Source organism: Agelaius tricolor, unplaced genomic scaffold (assembly GCF_023055355.1).
Source record: "Agelaius tricolor isolate 1412-34295 unplaced genomic scaffold, bAgeTri1.0.p SCAF_13, whole genome shotgun sequence".
Taxonomy (NCBI): domain Eukaryota; kingdom Metazoa; phylum Chordata; class Aves; order Passeriformes; family Icteridae; genus Agelaius; species Agelaius tricolor.
The window spans coordinates 16,616,835-16,640,623 of record NW_027269273.1 but is presented as its reverse complement, the minus strand read 5'-3'; the positions used below and the strand labels follow the sequence as shown (position 1 = coordinate 16,640,623).

Here is a 23,789-nt window from a genome sequence, read left to right as displayed (position 1 = left end):
AGCAGAACTCAGTGACACTGCAAACCCTGCACTCGCTATGGGCCACCTAGGATTTCCTTTTCTTCAGCTGTTAACTGAAGTGGATCCAGCAGCTTCAGCCCTTGACACAGAGAAGAATGAGTAGAGCAAGCTTTTTCCTCCTCACTACTAGCTCAGGGATTAAGTGGATGTATAGGTCACACACCATTAAGGAGAACCCTTCTCTCTGGCATTTCATGTACTCAAAATCTTACCCATAAGAGATTTTCTCACCCAAGTACTTCTGCAGCTTCATTAGAAGTGACAACATTCACAGACTAAAAATTATCTAAACCTTCTGTTTATAAAAAAGAATAAAACCCCTGACTATTCCAGAATCATCAATTAAGTGAAATAAAGATGAGCCATGTAAATAGAACAAAAACAGTTCACACCAGCAGAAGGCCCAAGAAAATGTACAGGCCTGTGGAAGTCCTGTCATTGTGCCATAGCTCCTCAAACAGTTATTTCAGAATCAATCTCAGAAAACAGTATAGCATTTTAAAGTCCTGTCATAGCACAATTGTGGGACAGATGAATGGATAAAATTACTCTGTCCCTTTAAGGCCAAACGATGAGAAATTCAGAAAAAAGAAACTGTTGTAGTCACAAGCAATGCTGACACAATGGCACAGGTCTTCCTGAAAGCAAGAACCAAGAAAATAAAGTTTGGATGTTGGTGAGGGCTGGCCCTTAATTGTAGCATAGTTTCACTTAATTGTTTGTTTTTTTTTTTAACATCACCATACAGAAGGTTAAAAACGCTGCCTTGAGTTCACAGAAGAATGTATGCATGAATGTGCACTTTGTGTGCTGAGATGATCATTTCACAGAGGTTTTCATTCCAATTACAAGTTTATTGTAACAACATCCAGAATATAAGTATTGGTATCCACCATTAGTAAATGGCCAGATGAAATCAATACACTTCCATCATTACATAATCCACATAGCAGACTTCCACTTGAAAGCAGCTGTAGTCAGGTGCAATAAAAATCTGACTCATTAATTCAATGGCTGCTCTTTTACAAGAGAAAGAAAATTCCAAAGAGGGTAAAGAAAACAAAGATCTCATAAACCAAAAGCAGTTACAAATAGAGGTTTTCCACCCAAATGAAAATGAACCCAGATAAGACTGCGTCACCTAGGTGTGTCGAGCCAAGACAGTAATCTTCCAAAAAGCATGGATTTACATGTTGAGATTTGCATTTTCAGTAAATGCACTACGTAATGCACTTGGGTGGGAGCCAGACTACCAGCTATTAAATTTAAAAGGATGAAAACCACTTCTGAGACTCCAAGAAGGAAAACTAATAGCCAGACACTTCAGACCCATTTTTGATGAGTCAAAGTAATACAATATCCAAATAGCTCCTGTCCCTATTCCCTATTCTCACCAATATTACTTCCCTGTCCCTGCCTCAGGTCTGAAGGAAACACTCCTACCTAATAAGAGCTCTTCACTCCTGGTTTACGATGGGAAAGCTAGCGATACCAGCTAGAATTTCTCACAAGTAAGTTGCTAATAAAACATCATGAGACAATTATGGAAGCTGACTTTACTTCTGTTTTGTGCCAGACTACAATACCATGGGCTCCTCTCCAAACAAATAATTTCCTATTTCACACTGGTCACCAGCTCAGGCAAAGTGACCACCATGATGAACTGAAACTATGTTTCCTCCTCTCCTACTTGACCCCAAAATGGTTTAAATATTCTCCAGCTCACTCACACAAAACAAAACCAAAGAAGGGATGGCAACATTGAGGACTTACCTGAAAAATTCCGAGACACAAGCATCGTTGTGAGGATTGCACCCTGTGGGGAAGACAAAGCAGGGATTACAGAAAGTGCCACTTGAGAAAGGGGCTGTGCTGACCCATGGAGGACACAATGCATCAGTTACCAATGCAGAGGTACCCCCTGGTACCCTGAAGAAGCCTAGTGTATCCAGGATTCCCACATGTGCCTCTTAGGCCCAACACAGGACCACCCACGGTCCTGCCTTTCTAGAGCAGCAGCTAGATGCCAGGCAGGGTAGCCTAGGAAATCTGAAATGGCACTAAGAATTAAACACATAGCTGCTTCCTAGATTTCACACAGCAGAGAGCTGCTTTGTGCATAGGCCAGAGGCTTTGCCCCAGCTGCAGGCAACTGGTAACACTACTACTGGAAGGTGCAGAACTAAAAGTCCCAGAACTACCTGCTCTACTTCAACTCACTGGCAGAAACTAGAAGGGTGAATATGTAGCAGAGGAGGCATGGGAAGCTTAGAGCTTGGAGAAAGAAACTACCCAGCTCCTCAGTACACTGCTTCAGTGCCCTGTACTGGAGGATCACATAAGGTACTTCTCTAAAACTGTGCTAGTCATGAAAAGTATTGCTGCTAGGAAGGCACTAACCTCAAATTCAGAGAACTAAAATCAAACCTAAAGCAAATTAAGATGTACTTACCTTTAGCTTCCTTCTAGCATTGAACTTTCTCAAGCATTCCACAGTCTCCTGCCTGTGCATCATTGATGCAACAGTGGATCGTTGCTGAAAAACAGGAACAGCAGAAGGTCAACAACATACCCATACCAAATCAGCCAGGGAAGTTCATTCCACTTGCACACAACCAACACATTTAGGCTGACATGGCCGAGCCTCTCACCACTGCGTGGATGCAAAGCACTGCAACTGGTTCATAATCTGAGAACTTCTATTAAAGACACATTTAATGAAGATGGGCTGTGACAGGACTGCACCCAAGAAATTTATGACTGAAGTAAAGGTGAGAATCAGTGCTCCCTGCCTTTCAGGCACACACAGGTTTTAAGATAGTATGAAGACAAAGAATACCCATGGGCAACTGAGTTAGATGCACTACAGAAAAGACCTGGGCTGCATTGGCTACAGTTTGAAAGGGAAATTTCAAGCACTAAGGGAATACTTGTGAGCAGCAGACTTCTTGGACATGGCAACCCCTTGAATGTAAAAGACTGACTGGCAGAGACTTGGCACCTTTATATCAGTATTGTAGAAACAGATTCTCAGCATGTAAGAGAAAAGATCGGGTATTTCTATTGTACCAATGGAAAAAAATGAGCATAAACTCTATGCAGTGATGCACATCTGCCACTCACAGCAGACTGGGATGCCATCAATTGCTAAAAGACAACTTCCCAGAAGTGTTGCAGCCATTAAGACCACAAGAGGAAATCAGAGACTGTTACTGCCAAGCATTTAGAGCACACGAGGAAGCCAGTGACTAATGCCAAAATAGCTGTTGCTCTTGCATAGAACCACAAGCCTGAATTCCCTTTACGAGGACAGTGAGCGAATTTCTAACCTGGCAGGTAAGTGTGAATGAAGTCTCCACTAACTTTCTCTTGCTTGGAAAAAATTCTGCAATACCCAAAAGAACTGTAAACTGTGCATATATTCAGCTAGTTTCATGGGAAGTCTCTGCGCTTTGATGCTATTGTCAAAGCTGGTCACCTATTGCAGTAGACATGGCAGTGTGTGGGGAGAATGTAGCCAAATTATCCTCAAACAACTCTGGCTGGTTCCTCCAGTCTCTTCAGGAGAGACAGTGATGTCCAGCTGTTTCAATGTGCACTTACAAGAATCAGGACACATATTTCAGAAGTTCAGTGATGCTAAGACACTCAGTGTCTCAGATAAACTTTTAAACTTTTTTCGATTTCCTACTACATTTACTTTAGAGGAGCCATACATATCCAGAAAAAAACATGTTGTGCACACAGGGACTGCAAAGCAAAGGGAAACAACAGACTCAGGAGGCAGTTTCAGTGAGAGGCTGACATGGCTGGGAAGTGAAATCAGACTCTCCCTAGCTCAGAGAAGTAAAGTTGCCACAGGGAGTGGGCTATCATAATACAACTTTGGCTACAGGCATTGGGAGGAAAGTTTAATACACAGGAACTTGATTATAAGCATGCAAGGAGAAAAAAAAATATATATGCAGTCTCAGCTAGTGGGAAGTTTTGACTTCCAAGGAACTGCATCATCTTACAGCAGACACTCCTGTTAGACAGATGTTCACATAATTAACTTTAAATTGCTGCCTGTTGATTTGTGGTATAAGGAGCACCACCACAGTTTTTCAAGAACAAATGGGTAAAGGAGCACACTAGACCCATCCCAGAAGTACGCTGTGGTATTACCAGAGCATCTGGTAAGACTTAGGTCAAACTATTTCATCCTGCAGAGATAAAAGTGCATCACTGCTGCCCTCCCCTACACCCACACCCAGCTGTGTTCTGATATTTCCTTGCCAACTTTGCAAAAGATGAAAAATACTTATGTGTGAGGCCTGGCAAGGCAGAAACTACATACACAGAATAGCAAAAGATTTTTTGCTGATTTCAAGTTTACAGCCAGTTAAGCTGCAGCATAGCAGAAATGTCCCAAATATTGCCAAGATGCTATGCCATAAACTGAAGCAGAGATGAAGAAAAAAATGGTCCTAAAATTTTTGTCTGATGCCAAACTCCATTTAATATTTTTGGATGCTATGGATTGGAAAAGATGTGGGGAAAAAACCAGAAACTGTGGACACTGACAAAATTCTAAAAGAACAAGGGATTTTTTTTTTACTATTGTGGCAATAAAAGCACGAGAGCATGACAAAGTTGGCTTGTTGAAGGTCAGTAGTCAAAAAAAAAAACCCCTGAAATATTTGAAATTGTAGTGAGGGGTGGAATGTGGTGGTTTTGCCAACACAGAAATATACTGGGTCCTTCAAGTCTTCCTGTCATGTCCATTCAAGGCAAACCACAAATTAACCTGTCACAAGGAGAACACTTACACAAACCCATGGGTGTTTGAGAGCCTGGTCAGCTGTGATGCGCTTCGCTGGGTTTATCGTCAGCATCTGGTTGATCAAATTCTTGGCTTCGGGAGTCACGGTGTCCCACTCAGGTGATGGGAACTAAAAGAGGAAGAAGGAACAGATGATGAACTGAACAGAAATATCTTCTACTAGCAGAAGAGATTCTTCCCTGCTATACAGCTAAATTCCAGCCTTTGCCCTTTTGATGCCAGGGCTAACACATTTGCAAAATCCACCAGTTTTTGTGAAAACTCATACTGAACAAAAATCATCCAGAATCCAACAAATGAATGGTACCAGACAGAAGAACACACCTGTACCATTCACCAGACATAAGCAAGAAGATTAAGAGTCTAAAAACCTTTTAGGAATCACTCAGACCTTTGAATTTCTTTCACACTCAACAGTCAAAAAAGTAAAGTCACAGACCTTTTTAACCAAGTTCTTACATGAAAAACACGGGCACTATCTTTTTTTACCCCACCTGTCTCTTTCTACAGCATACTAAAAGCTCTAACAACTTATGAAAAATCACAAACAGTTAACTACAGTAAAACTGCATGAAAGCAAAACCCACTAACAGGGAACATCCCACCAGGTACACTTTTCCCACCATAAAACACAATATCCTAGAACAATACCAGTCACTTGGGTGTAGCAACCCTCCAGCAAGTTGTTAGCAACCACCTACCATACCAACATCTTTACTTGGGGGGCAAGAGAGATGTAACAGTGGATGGGAATACAGAAGCATGAAAACAAAGAAAAGAATTTTAAGTATTTCAGCTGCTGATCATCCATGAGGGGTAACTGTTTTCTGCTGTAATTCCAGCAATGATAAAGATGAGATATTTATACCATCCCGTACAGGCTTGCATGTGGTATGGATGACAGCATGCTGAGATTAAATCCTATGAATCTACTGTACAAATACAGGTGAACTTCAGAACACAAATATGCTGTTGGGGTAAAGTTCCCTGTCTTTAAGTGGGAGGAAAAAATGGATTTATCCTGAAAACATTTCCTTACAGTACTGCATAATTTAGAAAAAGTTTATTCCATCTTTTTTTCTCATGCTTTTTTATTGCTTTACTCTGTTGGGTCATAACAATACACCTGCTGTATTTGATTTGCATATAATCTCATTTCTGCATTTGCAGGCATCACTAAGGCATTATACAATTTGTTCTGCAAACACTGCATGAGGATACTCAAAAATCATCATACTGAAGTTTCAGGCAAGGACAATTTTCCTACACCTGAACTCTGAAGCATTCATAGTAATGTCTTGCAAAACCCCTAATCAACAGTACAAAATTAAAAAAAAAAAAAAAAAAAAAAAAAAAATCACTGTTTTCACTGTTGCCACTTCCTGTCTGGTCAAGGGAGAACAACAGACTGGTCATGTGCCTACAAGCCCCTTGGTGCTGGGTAAGGACACCAGGGACAGGTGCATCATTAAAATGCAACAATTTTCTATCAGGCAAAATGAGGGAAGGATCTAGTGAAATTTGTTCACTATAGATAAGAATTCAAAAACAATAAATAGGTAAGGAGGAATCAGGCACTTCACTCTTCATGACTTACAGAAAGAGGTACTTAATCCCTGAAGTGCTTTGAAAATCTCTATTGATATAATTAGTGCAAAAATGCTTCAAATAAGAACAACTAACAGAAAAACTGGAGGGGCAGCAAGGCAAGAGAAGAACACAAGTCCATTTAAAGCAATCAAGTACAAAGACATCACTTTGCTTTCACTCAGGAAAGCCACAGAGCCAGGACATAGGCAGACCTTTGTTCTCACCGGCACAGCTGCTCTCATGGTCTCAAGCACAGAAGCTGGGAGGTAGCTGGCAGAAGGAGTCCAGCAGAACCCCCACCTTTTGGGTTTTTATTTTTGTTTAATTCAAACCACAAGACGGCCTACAAAAAGAACTCCCCAACTTCTTCTTGATATTCATGCCCACAGGCTTTGAACTAGGATTTCCAGGAGTTCCTTCTTCCCTCTCAAGACTCTCCTTACATGGAAGAATTTACGTCAAACATTAAAGCTGTGGTACTCAAATGATATTTTATTCCACCTTTGCTTCCCTCAGTATTAACCTCCTTGCTATTCCTCTTTCAGGCACTTTTTACACCTCAGTTTTGCTGTGCTCTAGGAAGTGTTCCATGATCTGTTTGGCTTTTTACAAGAGCCTCCAACCCAATCCACCATGCTGATCCCCACCACAAAGCCACCCCTCCAATGGTCCCCCACCATTCAGTCTTCTCACTTGCCTCCATGGTTTCCATGGACTACAGCACAGAGGAGTAAAAGACTATAACTGAAGTTAATATTCTACAGAATACATCCCCATACTTTTTATTAGGCCTTGACAAAGACAAGCTCCTTCATTCTATCTTCCCTCTACTCCACTAAAAATATCAGCATTACTAGAAGACACCATTTCCCACCTCTGCATTTCCCTAACAAGTGTTAATGTTCTAGTGCCCACTGTGATGCTTTCCCTCCATATCCCTCCAGCAGCCCCAGACAGGGCTGTATCCCAGGCAGTGAAGACAGCGAGGTGTATGAGCACGTCAAACGTCACTCGGCACAGAAGCTCGGCCTGCTGCAGGACACCAGGTGAGACAGTGCCATGTTTGGATGGCTTCTACACCCATGCAGGTACTCAGCAAGGAAGTGCCCTTACGTCATAGGCTCCGGCCTTGATCTGCTGATAGAGTTTGTGCTGATCTTCATCCCAAAAGGGAGGGTACCCCACTAGTAATATGTACAGAATCACTCCTGGGAGGGAGAGACACAGATACACTATGGTTAGGCTCATATGCCATTTATTCCTTCAGCCCCTCTTCCTTCCCTCCTGACAGTCCCCAAGGCAATGATTGCTCCATAGATTCATTTGCCATCATATTTAGCCTTCTGAGATAGCAAAGCACAGTACAAATCTGTCACCTGCTGCACCTCACCCTGGCACTTCATGTTCAGCTCTTAACGCCAGTGTCAGGAGCTAGAACGAGCTGCGTAATGTCCTTCCACCCTCCTCTGGCTACCATGGCCGGTGAGCCACAACTCCCAGATGCTCTCAGAGTAAGATGAAGCCACATCTCCGAGGGTTCCTGGGCAGCAAGGGATGTTTTAGGAAGGACTCTGTTTTTAGATGCTTACTGTGCATGGTGTTGGGACAAAATTGACACTGACAAAGCTGACACTCCTGGCCTGCAGAGAACTATTTAGTCCATGTCAGGCAACACTGATATCACAAATCTTAAAACTTATCTGTCCCAGATACATTAACAGTTACTTATTTTCTGTAAAAAAAAATCATCCCTCTTCAGTATTTAATCTTCTACATAGTTAGTGTAATAGGAAATTGCTACAGTTATCTAAACAACTGACTCTGCAAAGCATAGACAGGTCCTATCTCTTGAGTCTCAAACATCTGATAGATGGCCCAAGGAGAAGATTAGGAGCCAGAATCAAGTGAGTTCAGGCTCCAGTATTCATTCCATCTACACAAGGTGCTTATCCTCAGTTGTGCCTTCATGTCTCCACCCAGTAAGGAGCACTGTGCACCCTCCCAGCAACAGGCTACAAGGAATCACTCTTTTACACAAAATGATGCTGTTTAAGTGTAAAACATTTTGCCAAATCTTACCACATGCCCATATATCCACTGGTTTTCCATAAGGATCTTTTCTTAAGACTTCAGGGGAGAGGTAGCCTGGAGTACCAGCAAACCCTGCCAGAAAATGGATGACATGACTTACAGTACCCAAGCAGAAGAGAGATTGCCATATCACAAAATCCACTAGTGGTAACTAACAAATTCCAAAACCTGTCTCTCCCACCCTTCATCTCTCATTTGCTAGAGCTGTCTCTTGGTAAACCAGCAAAAAGAGGCAAGAAACCCCAAAATAAAACAGAAAATCAGATGGGATCCAGTGCCTGTGTATTGCAAGAAAAACAGACAAGTAAGAGAGACCATGTCAACCAGGTGGGCACAAACTTGTATGCCAGGCTTTATATAATTGTTACATATAATGGCTTGGAGTTTGAAAACACAAGACACAAATGGGACACATCTGATTGCTGAGCAGTACGGGGAGACCAGGAGAAGAAGCAGTTTTTCCAGAATCTCTGCAGCATTGCAGAGTATCAGAGCTGATTTTTAGCCTGAAAAGGTCTCATTTCTAATTATGTTTTAGCTAAACAAAGATAAGGTCAGATCCAAATGTGCCTGAGGAAGGCTAGGTCAAATGCATTTCTGTAAAGTGACCAAACAAAATTCCAGATGTCTACACTTCTGAGCAGTAGGAAAGTTCACATCAGGGTCTAAACTTAGCAGCTGCATTCATCTCTGACACTAGCATCTACTGTAAACTGAGAAGAAAAATAGAGAAACACAGCCATTTTTTCTGTCTTTCTTTATTAGTTTTTCCTCTATTGCACCTAGGCTTGAGCCTAACACCCAGAGGCTGTCATCCTTGGCAAAGAAACAGCCAAATACAGAGAAGTGTGCTGGAAGAGCTGAGAGAAAGTACTCAGGAGGATGCAACTCAACCAGCCACCAGAAAACAGGGGAGCAAAGCTGGGAAAGCTCAGTCTTACCAAACCAGGCCTGCTGCTCTCCCTGGACTTCTATAGCCAGTCCGAAGTCAGCCAGTTTGACAGCAGCACCCTTACATTTACTCGCTAGTAGTAAATTCTCAGGCTGAGGAGAAGAAAGAAAAAAGAGAGTAAGAATGAAAGACTGACATCCTTGTTAAAACCTCTCACCTAGTATTCACATCACTAAATTGCACCTGCTGACTGAATTTAGCATGCAGTACTAAACCTCTTCAGATGAAGACACAGCAACAGCAACGAATGGCCTTGACCAAGAGTGGCAGAAAATTGTCAAGTCTATCACAAATCCTCTGGCTCCTCCGTGGGAGACAGAGCCTCTTCTAACCCAGCCCATACATTACATGCTGACACCAGAGGGCACTGGCAGTACAGCTCCTGCAGCACTTAAGCCAAAATTCTCTTCTGCCCTCCTCAGACAGGATAACTGGGGGGAGGGGAAAGGGAAGCGGAGGAAGAAGGGAGGGACAATGCAGGAGATACAATCTGCAGTGATGTTTCTCCCCTTGAACATTAGACAGTCCCCAAGGCACTGAAAAAGTAAATATGATGCTAATAAGGGCTGCCAAACACACTGCTGTAATGTGGGAAGGCATCATCTGGCTAGGCAGTAGTTTTCATCCCTTACAGAAAAAGCCTCAGCCTCAAACTGGCATAAGCAGCACAGCAGTGAGTATTCTTGTAAGCAATTTTTTCATGCTACACATTTACAGCAGTATAAAATATTCTGTCTTGCTACTGCTGCCATCACCTATACAAGAAGCAACCATGTCACTTTTCCCATGTGCTAGGAAAGGGAGACAGACTTTTGACCCTCATATTTCCACCTTGAATGAATATCACTCAAACCATAATTCTGTTGTGTTCCAACAGAGGACTTCAGCAGAAGGCTTTACACGGCTCCAAAAAGTGGACTGAGAATTGGCAGCTTCCTCTGAAACAGCAGAGCAGCTGGCTACATAGGACTCCTTGAAACTCCAAAGCCTTTAAGGTGATGGCTATTATGGCTTTGCAGGAAAATCAACTTGAAGATAGGCAAGTCAAATGGTGGTTTCTCATCCTAACCTCTTCTCATCTTTTATGCAATTCGTTATCAAGTTGATTTTTTAACTGAGCAGGATGGATACCTGGAAATCCAGAAACAGGACCTTGTCTCAGTTTCAAAAATCTGATAAGGGTCTTTTTTGCAGCCTGCTCAATATTTCCACCCCATAGCAACTCTTTACCCCTGTTCTGCCTGACAGGCACAAGATGCTTTGCTCACTCATCTGTCCTGAAGTACCGGGCATGTGCCTACTTCTACCTTGAATGAAAGGAGCAAAGCCTTCCTCAACACAGTCCTTGCCATTAGCAGCAGGGAAGGAAGGACAGCTGGGTCTCGATACATTTGGATGCCACTGGCTTTTCACTATATGGCAAGAAGAAAAGATTGTGGTAATTAGGCTACACTAATGAAAATTCACCACTATAAACAAGACCCTAAAGCAGAAGATCAATTAAATATTCTGAAAATCCCTCTCAACTCCAGATTGCACCTAGGCTTAGCTTGACTAAGAGCAACATTTAAGACAGACTTGTGCTAGTTAAGCACTTTGTACCTCTATTTTAGAAGCAAACACCTTAAGGCTAATGGTGCTTATCCATGTGCATGTTTGCCAGCATATGGGTTGTCTCAGGTTTCACATACTTTTTGGTGAGGATGTGAATGCACTCCCTAATTTCTTCCAGTCCCTATAGGCAGCTCAACATTTGACATTCTTTAATAGCATGTCAGCCAAAAGACAGGCTTATGAGAATGAGGTGCAAAAGACAAAACCTTACTTGAAGCTGGCTCTGCAGTTATTACACACTGACCCTGAAGGCCAAGCTTTTGGAGAGGAGGAGAGAGGAGCTAATATTAAATAAAAAGCATAGGAACTTTCATTGCTAAAAGGAATGGTTACTCCTCAGGCCTGGATAGTTTCAGACAACCAGAGCAAGCAACAGAAGAAACATATTAATTACAACAGGGAGTGTCTAGAAGCTGATAAATTCTGAACAAGTTGCTAGCTTTCCTACAAACAAAACTTTTGGAAGGAAACCAGATTATATTTGAACACAACGAAAGCTTCTTCTGTACTAGAAAACATTATTGATTTTCACAGACTCCCTAATTTTGGGCACTAGTGCCTCTTGGATGCTGCTTTCTCAGGAGCTGGTGTTGGGTCTAATCAGGAGCCGCCACAGTCCACAGCAGATCATTTGCATTTTTTCACAGTGTAGTGAAGCAGAAGGTCAAAAGTGTTGCATGGGAATTTGTCAGAAACACAAAGGGTTCTCCACTAGATCAAAACACCAGAAGAACACTGCTACCAAGCTTGCAGTGTGCTTTTACCTTGCTCTCTGCAAAATATTTTTCTACCTCCCCCCTCACACATAGTTTAACAAGCCCAAACCAATACTAGCAGCAGGTGTCATCCTGCATTAATTTAACTGGACTGTTGGTGACCATCACCATTGCCACTTTAGACAGAGAAGGCTCCAGGGCACGCAGACTTTCCTGCACAAATCCCTTCATTCTGGAGCCTGCCCAGCTCCCAGCACGGCTGCCCAGTTTGGGGAGTTTAGGAGACTCTACTGCGGAGGCTTAGGGGCTATAAATGTGTTATAATGTGTCAAATGATTGATTCATCCAGTCTTTAACTGGCCAGCAGTTTTGGTTTTAGATTAAAAGTGCTTCTACTGATGAGAGAAGAAAGAAATAACACAAAAAATTCTTGTTGAACATCTCTGCCCTAGCGCAGTGGCATGTATTTGGCAACACTGCAGAATAAAAATATACATGCTCTGTGCAGACAAACTCATCCTGGCAGATTGAACAAAGATTGCTGCAGGTCTCTAGAGATCTCTTCAATCACAAAGTAGAAAGTGTCCTTCATTATAATGAATCCTACCCAAGTTTCTCTGGAAGCATACTTCTCTCCAAGATTCACAACAACCACATCCTGGAGCTGCCTCAGAGAAGCTGAGAGCTGGCAAGTTTCACAAAGACTGAAAACTTCCTTGGGAGTTCATCACACCCTCTAGCCCTCTAGAAAACTCTGAAGAAGCAAATTCGTGCTTCAGGAACCCCTGAACCCAGTTCAAGTAAAGAAAAAAAACCAAAAACAACAAAACCAAACCCAAAAAAAGCCCACACAAAAATCTCTGCCAGCTGGCAACACAATATTCCTGTCTTGCCTCTTCCAATGATCCCCTGGCTGCTCTCCTCAGACTACAGCACAGAGGAAACATTACCTTCAAGTCCCTGTGCACAATATCATGCTGGTGAATGTGATTCACACTCTCCAGTATCTGATGAATACAGTGGCTGCAAGATAAAAGGGAGAGACACACAAAGTTACGCACACACATTTAACATCTCATCTCGTCCCAGAACTACCTCCCTAACTTTTATATTTGTCCTACAGGGCATTCAAGATCTCATGCTGAATGTCTTCCTCATGAGCAGTGGATGCCACAGCTCAGCGCCATCACAGATGAACGACTCCAGCGCCCCCAGTAACAGGATGCCAAACATCCTTTCTGTAGCAGGACCACAAAGCCTCTCTCCTACCTCCCATCATTTCCTTCCTTCCCTTCCCATCATACTAAGCCTCTCATTTGTTCCTTCAGCCAACAGTGCCCACCCCACACAGAACAACCAAGGTACCAGAGTATCTTCAAACAGCAGCTCAAACTGTGCAAGCAAGACCAAATCACTCCAGGAAACATTCCACTGGGCTAGTCCTGAGCAAAGAATAAACTTCGGGAGAGCAACAGCCTCCCCCAGAAAATTCAGGATGACGACGCCTGGGTGCCTGCCAGTTTGCAAAGCTTTCAGAGGAGCATCTCAAGCACTTTATATACACAATGTGCACACACACCCGCTTGCTGGGTGCCTTTTAAGTACAGATCCCACTTAAGGGGTTAGTAATCTGAAAAGCAGACTCATTCCGTTAAGTGCAGCGTGCTGCACTCCCCCAGCTCACAGAAAACCCTGTCTCTGCCGTTCCCACTGCTGTAAACCACAGGGACAAAAACAAGATGTTATTTACACCTGTCGCATAACAACAGCACAATCCACCCATGGGTGAGATTCCAGGTTGGAACCATCCCTTCCATTAAACATTTACTTGGCTCCCAAGGGTGCATGTGGAACAGAATAGGGATTTTGACAACTATGGCTGGGCAGTAAGCACACAGATGTGGACAACTCAGAGAGGTCTATGTCCTCACTGTAGGATCTCTCAGATCCTTCTCTGACTTCTACAAAACACAGAGGAACAAATTTGAAATAAGTGAAATATTTGTGGAAAGGAAAAAGGCTACAGGAAAAGATGGGAACAGGGTGAGGAGAGGAAGAGGAGAGGCATTACAGCACTGTGTATTTGCTATCCCCCGCCCTCTGAAGCTGGCAGTACAATCCTCAGGGTCGGAATCCATGAAAATCTCCCTGCTCCCAAAACAAAAATGTATAATTAGAACAGAGCTGAGTCTGAGCGAGAGAGATATTCTGGCCAAAAATGGCAAAAGTGTGAGGTGTCCCAGGCGAGCCAAACACGGCAGATTGGCACAGACCTCGCTCCCTCGCTCTCTCAGACTGCTCTGGAATTCAGCACAGCATGGGGAGAGAAAGGGAGGAGTTTCACTCTGTCATCTTGTGGGCACTTGGAGACCTGACCAGCTGACAGTCAGAGTGCTGAGCACCCTGAGGAAGGCTCACAGAGCAACAGACAGTCCTCCTTTTCCCCTAACCCTGCCATAATTTTCCTGAGCAGTGTCAGTCACTGACAGCTTTTGAGCACTTCAGGGAGCAGGCACTGGCAAGAGGAACAGGGGAAGGATTGTGATTGATAACCTCAAAACTTCCCAACTTCAAGGCAGAGCGGCATGACTGACTGTGTATCCATCTGAGATGCTGTGCCTACAGGATCTGTACACCCCACTGAAAACATCTATGGGGCTCTCAGACCTCTCTGCCAGGAGCTCCAGCAGAGCTGATGAGTTCACTGGCCTTCCCAATCACCAGATGGCTCCTGGCAGAGCGCACAGGGCAATGCCTCATTTGAAAGCCTGCAATGACCAGAAGACACACACTGTAAATGAACCACAGGGAAAACAAGTGCCTGCAGACTCCATTAGCAGTACCTACACCAACACCCCAGGTCACACTCTCTTTCCCTCCCTGCACCCAGTATCTCTGTCCTTAAAGTACTGCCTACCAAGTTCAACCTGCCACGGTACCCACTACATCCTTCTTACTCCTCTATTCTCATGGCTCCCCTGATTTCTGCTTCAGCAAGAGTTAGTATGGGATAAGAACATGACTGGTGTTCAGTCTGCAGGGTGAAATGTCACCATTGGGCCACTCTGAGGCCATGCAAAAGCAGAGCAGGAGTGGCCTAATCCCAGCTTTGATTCCAGATGCTGCATGTCCAGCAGATGGATGGGTCAGACAACACCCTCAGCTACTGCTGCACAAAACATCCACCCTGTATAAACAGGAACATGCACGTGCCACTTCAGGAAACTCACATGTGGGAGAGAGGGGACACATTCAGGAACAGAAGGGCATAACTCTAAATCTTTTTAACATTAAAATATGAAGGTTGCTCTCTCATGTTGTGCCTTCTGTCACTGCACTGACCAGCTGACAGTCAGAGAGGGCTTCCACAAGAAACACAGCCGTCAAAGCCCCCTCTCCTCACTGTCCTGTAAACCATTACCTAGACACAGGCAAATTGAATGGATCTGCCCAACAGCAGTGGCACATCACTGGAAACCCTGATAGAAGAAGAAAAAGGCCAAGCAGGCAGCACCCTCACAGCTCTCCCTTATGTTTGCTCTGTAAAGACATTCTGTCACCAAACAGGCCAGGTAGACAAAGCTGCTAACAGTGGATCTCCCAGCAAAGAGCACAGCATCTGCAAGTGGCAGAGACAGCAATGTCTCCAAGTGGGCAAGGGCTAGAGCTGTACTGAGTCAGGCTGTCTGGTGACAATTAAGTTCATGCTAATAGCAGAAAGAGGATTTGTTTTATCCAGACAAGGGGCAAGAGTGTTAGAACAAAGTCACACGCAGATCAGCAGTCAGGAAACTCATTTCACTTGTACATGTACATGGAACATGCATGCAAGGGTCTGGAAACAGTCTTACCTGGCATCTGCTTCACTGTAGTATTCTCTAGCAACAATATCTTCAAAGAGCTCTCCTCCAGTAACCCTGGAGTGCAAAAGAACAAAGGATGTTACAGAGCCCATGCTTGTGCAGTCAAAGGATGTATATGGCCACCCAGCAGGGCCCTTTGCCAGAGCCTGCATGGGTTACTGCCTTCCAGGGGAACCAGGGCAGAGCTCCACCATTATGGCACCAGCACTGCTACATCCACATGACTGAGCCCTTGGACTGCCTTTGCACCAGCAGTGCACAGGACACTGTTGACACACTGTGCACGAATTGCCCACACACCCCTGCTGAGCATAGGCGTATGCTGAGCTTGGGAAGAACCCCTGTTGGGCTGCCTCAGAGACAAAGATCAGTCTCCATACACAGGACAGACATTCTTTGCCATCCCCACACTTACACCTGGTGCAAGGAGCCAGGAGCTTTCCTGGTCTGTCCCCACCACACAGTCAATGGATTTTTGTCAAATAGGCCAGAGGTCTATTTGAGGTATTTACAGGTCTCAAAAGAGAAGGGGAGAATGATACTAATGCAGGTGCTATTTATTCCACTCTTAGTCAACCGCCAGTGTGACTGCATCACTGGTGAAGCATCAGAGACAGACACTTACAGATCAAAGACGAGGTAATGGAAACCTTCTTCTGAAATACTGTCATGAAGTCGCACTGCAAAAGCAATCAAGAATTGGAGATTTACAGAGCATGTAGCAAATATGACACTTCACAAATCAAACTCATGCACACAACCAAGTCCTCCCTCAACCCACTCAGTCTATTAATTCCCCATGCCCTTTACTCTGTGTGCTCCCTTAGTGACCTATTTTCTTCTGTTATCTCAAAGGAACAGATGGGTGTCCTGTACATACATTCACCCCTCTCCAGCATCAAAACAAGCTCTGAGTATTTTTGACCTCCTGTTCATTCTTCTTCTCTAATGTTTCAGTACCCTCCTTTCACATCTGCCAACCTTTTCCTACATGCTCATATTTTGGCATTTCTCCCAATCCATTATTTCCTAAAACAAACCTTTTTCTCGAGTCCTGAAACAAACCCTCAATCCATAAATTGACTCTGACTCTACTGGCATGTCAGTAACTCCTTTCTGCCATTTATCTGTAAGGCTTAACTATGTTCTCTTCTGTTATTTCTTTTTCCTCACTTCATTCTGATTTACACTGCAAATCCTTACCCAAAATTCAGAACCAGTTTCTTGTCTCATTTTTCTGACCTGCTTGTTTCCAAAGACATATTTGATCACATTCTGCTTCTCAAAATTTCATCCACCTTCAGCTATCCCTCCTTAATTCTGCTCCTATTACCTAAATTAACTTTCATCTTTTACTGTTCCATGTCCCAGGCTCATGATGGGCCACTATTCCCTAATATTCTGGGATCTCTGAGGTTCTAATCTCTGAGGTTCTCTTCTCCTTCCCCATGTTACACACAGGCAATAACTATTGTATCTATGCATCCAGCACAGTTCCATTACCTCTTGCCTGATTCAAAATCTCCATTTCTTTGACCATTCTTAGATACCTAGACACTATTGTAACCCAAGAGGACAAACTTCATATGGCTACAGAAACCATACTTTTTGCTTTTTTCCTCTGCTGCAGAGCATCACTCTTTTCCCTGCCAATCAGTCACAAGTTAGCAATTCTCTTTCACTCGATTCCTAAGCCTTCACATCCTGACTAGAACAAGACGTCTTCTTCATATGACCATCTATAATCTTTGTCTATTGATTCACCCAAGTAAAGCAACTAGCTGAGACAAGACTGGGTCTCAGTCACTTTAACACCTTGTAATTGAGTATTGACCAAAGCAGTGTTGACCGTTCTCATCGTTACAAGAAAAATCCTATTATCCTGCTCTGTCACTTCAATGGTACCTTTGCCTCTCTTCCCTATCTGACATTCTCTTCCACATACATCACAGGTGACCTTCCTTGATTTTCCCATCATCATGATTTCCTCTCTGTCAGTATCAAGAAGTCAGTTTGCACCTCTTATCAGTGCATGACATCAGCTACCATCGTCACTGTCTTGGGAAGATTTCAAACTAGCACTGGGCACACATGGAACAGCTTTTGCACATGTTGTCAGTGCTCTTCTTTACTCCTCCTTGCAACTCTCCTTTGTTCAGGCACCCTTCCATGTGCATGCAAACACACTCAAACCCAGAAGAGAGAGTAGCACAGATGTGCAGAGACCACTGCCAGTACCCCTTCTCAGAGGATTTAGTTCTTTCCTTGTTCTTTTTGCCTGCTGATTCCCATATTTTTTCTCCCTTTAACTAAAAGCTCTCTGACCTGGTCCCTTGGCCAGTTTCCTCTCCTTAGCATTTCTACTGCATATCTAACTGCAGAGATTTGGGAGGAGCACTCCATCCAGTAAAACGCTGTGGACAAGCCAGTGCAGCATTCAGGTGCAACATGCTGTTCCTAATGTGTGAGAACAGACACATCACCCTGACCAACTATATCTCGTAAATCACTTGCTGCAAACAAAAAATTCTTCCAAGCAAGCAGTTTTAGTTGGGTTTGTAATAACTTTATTGTAACACAAATTTGTGTTTACAAGAAAACTTGCCTCCCAAGCACTTGGCAGAAAGCAGCAGAGGCGAAATTACAAAAACACAAGTGAGAAGAAAGGTATTTCCTAGGAGAGAAGATTTCCATTCAAGATTGGAAATAGGATGGAAAGCAGCTGAAAGAAACACTTGGATTTCCAGTGCAGGGCAGTTAGCACTCCAGTGAAGACTGCTTGAGGTGAAACTAGGACAAAAGCACATCAACAAGAGCTGAAACCCAGAGCGCAGGCAAAAGTCTGCCGAGAGATGTTATGAACAGATGGAGAAACTTCAAGGAAAGCTGAATGTACTAACAAGGTCGTGTTTGGTGATGCACAGTGGGCATGAAGAAGCATTCTCCTTCCTCTGGCACCTGAATGGTCACCAAAGCACTGCAAGAACCACCAAGCAGAGAGGAGAGTGGCATGAGTGATACAAAATGAGGAGTACAGCCACCAGCATGCTGAGAACAGCAGCCTTGAAAAAGACATGTAAACATGTTGGCAGGTAGAAGTGGGGAACAGTGAATGATAAACTTTGATCCAAAGATTTGGACAGCAAATTACATCAGAAAATAAAACACAAATGAGCTGATCGGTGCTATTCCTTTGTCCCAAGGAAAGCAATTTTGTCAGCTACATTATGAAAAGGGAAGGAAGTAGCAATTCAGCTGGCAGAGACTGGCAGAGGCAGCAAAAAGAGCCTTCAAGGACAGTAAAACACTACTTGTGTCCTTAGGTGAGGAACCATGACAAGACAACAGAGACAGTTCATAAATACTGACGTTGTGCACCACCCCAGGGCTGCAAGCTAAAGAAGGCCTTGAAGGAGGACACAGGTCATTAACTTAACAAGGGAGCTGCCTCCTCACAACAGCCCACAATGACGCTGGAATAAAATCTGCCTGGGACTTCATCTGCTGAGGTAACGAAGCTCAGGGAGTCATGGTAGAATAGCAACACCCAGAAAAGGAATTACACTGGGAACCACCACCTTGCACAGGAATAATGAGTGACAGCTCAGAATAGCAGGCTTTAAGTGTGGAGCAGGACAGCAATAAGGGGAGACAGAAAGGATCAAAATAAAAGTCTGAATATACCAAAACTCTCATGACTCTCAATTCCAGCCCTAACTTCACACTGATGCAAAGAAATAAAAGCAATACACAATAGCAGAACAGAAATAAAATCTGGTGTCCTTTTCATCCTAAAGTTTTGCTTACCTACCCTCCTGCAGAGCCACAAGAGCTTTCCTGACTAGCAAGGAGTCTGCAATGGACAGCTCTGAGGCCATGGTTCACTCTGCTGACATGCAAAGTTAAAATGCCTTGCTTTCTACTACAGTGTTAACATCCCTAACTAAGGGATAATTAGCTCAAAAACATGACCCGCCTTTTCCAACACTGTTCAGCTAGTCCATGAAATGGAATATATTCAGAAATATCTGAATGATGAAAACCATTTTATAAATTTCTGCGCTTTCTCTCCACTTTGGTGGTTCACAAATATGATCCACATTGTGTGAGTCTTCACCATGAAGAAACACAAACATCAGAAAACATCTGAAACCTTCACCATCCAGACAGTACAGAGTGCCCTCTCTGCTTAAAGATAACCTGTGCAAATGTCCTCCACCTGAAGGCAAAACACAGGTTCCCAAATGGCCCAGTTCCAATGGCCCAAATGCCAGTTCCAAGAGCACAACTCAAGTATTGGGCTGTCCTCTGTTTCAAACATCTTTCCATGAAAAGAGGATCTCATTTCTTTCACAGGCTGCTGGTCCTGACACACTAACAGCTCCTTTACTACCATAAATTCAGCTTTAACACAGTGGTTGAGCAGAGCCCACAAAAGCTGCTCATATCTGTATAACCTGTTGACAGAGGTTACAAGAGAGTGAAAAATATAATTATATGGAGACACTGGAGAGCAAAGTACTCCTGAAACCTGATTATCCATAATAAGAAAAACAGAGAAACAAAAACAAAAGTATTCATCCAGTTAAACTTTTCTTCAAAAATATTACAGTACTGTGTTTTTTTCTGTCATCAGAGGACCAGTGATGCATGTGTCTAGTAGGGTAGGCTAGACAAATGCACACATCACAAAAGGAATCTCAAGCTGCAGCAAGAGGGAAGTTGCACAACAGTAACAGAGTGTCTTTCAAAATACAACCAAACTTAAAAGAGATCAGTATTTGCCAAGGAAGCTCATCTCACTCCATTCACCAGAAGATGAGGTGGATTATTTCTATTACCTGATTCTGTTACCAAGAAGCAGTAATTCAAACCATGTTTCCTTCCTAGCCAAACCCTTTTAACACAGGGATTCTTTTAGATGTAGGAAATCAGACCCTGCCAATACCACTCACAGCTGGAGTCACCTGATGACTCTTCCCATTCAAAGATCTCTGATGGATGTACTACAATGGTTAGGTTCACAAGAACAGACAGAGAGGGGAGTAGGAAAGAAAGAAGAAGCAAGTCAGACAACAAGGCACTAAATCAATTACAGGATATGGTGAAAGACTTCACCCAAAGTTTTATTCAGGAGAAAAAAAAAGGTCCCATCCACACAAAAAAAACAAAGAGGTTTTGTAGAGTTCACAAGCACATCTAATTTTGTAAGACTGACAAGTCTTACAGATAACTTTTGAAATAATACCTAAAAAACCACAGAGCACTAGTAAGAACTGCCAGAACAAATGCTGTCCAAAGGAGCAGCATCAATTACAGACTGGTAGGTAGAAAGCTTTCCAACAAAACCAGCTGCTCAGTCAGGAGAAAGTGTGCATCACCACTTGGGTGATATTGCCAAGAAGCACATAGATTCTGGGAGGAATAAGCAGTGGTTTCAATACAGCATCTTGATGAAACAATGTTTTCAGCAAGCCACAAAGAAAGCCTAATGGATTTTTTAAAGTATCTCCTGAATCTGGTACTGCAGTGGTACTCCACTAAGGGTCTGCTACTCAAGCTGTCCCTCCAATTTTAAATGCACACATGTAACTGCACTGTTAAAGAGCTGTGAGACACACACAAGACACAACCTAGCTAACTGCTCTAAGCATACTTTTCTTTGCTCAGTCTTCCCTTCAGCCTTATCCTATGTAAACTGATTTTACCTGTACAGGAAGCATCTCCCACAACACTGGTCTTTTGGAAAAGTAACTAACAACAGATAAACAAAGATACCAAATGGCTCCCTTTCCCCAAAAACTCAGATCTTCAGCACACCCTGCAAGTTAGGGCAAGTTTTTTTTCTGTCTTGTGTGGGTGTGTGCGCAAGGTCCAAGGCCCTAACGCAATCCAGGGTATTTGCACAGAGCCTGACACCACACTGAGTGGCTCAAGGGGACGTGCTGCGGTTACTGAACCTAACAGCAGCTGTGGACTGGAGTTCAGGCACTTTCTAAGAACATCTGCTGTGAATATTACTTTTCCCTGCCTGCTGTCTTCAGAGTCTCACTGGAAATCTTGCCTCAAGAACAGAACTTCAAGCTGCTACTTCAAAGTGTTCCAAAATCCTTGTGCACTTACCTTTTTTATTTTAGAAAGAAATAATACTGATAAGGTATTACATTAATGAGAGAAAATTAGGCATTTTTGTAAAAAACAGCAATACAGTAACAGTCATGCCATATGGTTTGCATTCCATGCCTGAATAAAGTGACCTAGTACAGACAGCCTCAGCTCTCTGATGCCTGAGTGTGATACAAACCAACTGAACATAAGAGGAAAATCTCCTTCATAACAAACTGCACCAGCCTAAAAACAAATGCAAATTGCTGCTGAGTCACGCAAAGCAAAGCTCTGTTAATGCAAAAGTTGAAGTGAATAATGAAGAAATCAGAAAATAGCTATCAAATTTTGTAAAAATCCACCCGAACTACAAGAACATAAGACATTGAAAAGCAACAGGCATCTCATCTTTAAAAGGTCATATCTATAATGCTAATTGGTATTGGGGTCACAAACACAGAATATGCCTAGCCTAGTTCTGACCCACATCTCCCTTTCACTCTGTCCAGTGTGCTGAATATTATTATCTTTTTACTCTTACGTCAAGCACAACAGGCCAGGAGGATTTGTGCCTTCGACGTAAGCCCCAGGATGAACATTCCCTGTATCCCATATCCACAGGAAACAGCAGAGCAGGGCTGTACAGGGGCTTAGCCCATGGCTAGGGCAGGCAGGCTCTTGTCAACACAGGGTGATTTCTGGCAACATGCTGCAAGTAATTATCTTAAAGCAAAGAAGTTTCCAAAGTTGCAACAAAAAGTAAGTATAGAAGCAGAATTTCACAGGACAATTCCCAGTATTGTCATGCAGCAATCACTCATCTCTGCTGAGGAGAAGGTAACATAGGATGAAATCTGCTTACTCCTATGTATCAGTAGTCTTTGCTGGTCCTTAGGGAAAGTGTTCAAGCTACAGGTAATCTTGTCTGCTAAATCTAGGTTCACTGGTGCTCCAAAGTATAAAGCATTTTGATACTATGGGCAAACAAAGGACAGTATCAGCCAACTACTTCTGCACAAACACACATCGAGTGCACAATGCAGTATTTAGGGCTCTCAAATTAAGTTGCCAGTGTTGCAGAGCCAATAAAAGACAATGCAGAGGTTTATGATTGTCTCCTGGGTCATGGTAATTGCAACACAGGAATTCTTCCATGCAACCTTAGTAATGCAAACTCAAAAGTGCTCTGGGATCTTCTGGACTGAGCCATGTTATTTAAACATCAGCCACTCATTAGGAAAAACCACAGCTTCACTTTTCAGCAACTTTCAACCAGACATCAGATATTTGCCTGTATCATGGAGAAATGGAAGAGGTTAGAGATGCTGCAAGGGCTTATTTCAAGACACTCTGCATACCAGAAGCAGCAGAATAAAACTGGAGGGTAAAGTCTACCTGATTCCTCTTCCATGGACACTCTGCAATGTGCCAGGAGGTACTGAAACTATTACAAACACACATGGCCCAACAGCCTGCAAACTGAACACTATTGTCCATGGCAGCACAAGTGACAAGTGAACTGAGGCAGATGGCTACCACCCACACTCCCTGCTTCCCCAGCTGCTCAGCAGCCTGGGCAGCCAAGACAGGAACTGTCCCACCATCTCCAAGCCTGGCTGTGTGCCAGGACACTTCTGCACGCTTCACATCACTCAGGATGTCTGTCCCACGAGGAGCCACCACCAACCTGTGCCTGCCTGTGAGCTGGGTGCTCAGCTCCCACCCCAGCTGTTTCTCTAATTACATTAAACACGCAAAATTCAGTCGCAGCTGCTCAGGCTGCTTCCAAAACGACTCTCCTTTTAATTAAAAATTCGCTATTAAAAAGCTTTAAATTGTGTAATGCAAATAATCCTCTAGAAATCATCTGTCCCAGCAGCTAATGCCCAGCTTTGTCAGAGCAGTGACCAGCAGCAGCAGGACAGTTAGCTAACAGGACACAGCAGGCTGCTGTTCCCCAGCCCCTCAGAAACGTGCTCTCCTTTCCTCCTCTCCCCAGCCTGACACAGCGA

At 43.4% G+C, this 23,789-nt stretch overlaps 1 protein-coding gene across 21 annotated transcripts in view; it reads right to left on the bottom strand.

Annotated features, from left to right (window-relative positions):
• The window catches only part of CAMK2G (calcium/calmodulin dependent protein kinase II gamma), a 118,439-nt gene that overhangs the window by 34,616 nt on the left and 60,034 nt on the right, over positions 1–23,789 (bottom strand). For all 21 annotated transcript variants that reach the window (XM_071438867.1, XM_071438868.1, XM_071438870.1 and 18 more), the window contains 9 exons: positions 16,298–16,352; positions 15,661–15,726; positions 12,760–12,832; positions 9,469–9,571; positions 8,516–8,599; positions 7,550–7,644; positions 4,833–4,955; positions 2,474–2,557; positions 1,795–1,837 (listed from right to left, as the gene is read on the bottom strand). In XM_071438867.1, the coding sequence (XP_071294968.1) occupies positions 1,795–1,837; positions 2,474–2,557; positions 4,833–4,955; positions 7,550–7,644; positions 8,516–8,599; positions 9,469–9,571; positions 12,760–12,832; positions 15,661–15,726; positions 16,298–16,352 (726 nt within the window). The remainder of the gene's footprint in view (positions 1–1,794; positions 1,838–2,473; positions 2,558–4,832; positions 4,956–7,549; positions 7,645–8,515; positions 8,600–9,468; positions 9,572–12,759; positions 12,833–15,660; positions 15,727–16,297; positions 16,353–23,789) is intronic.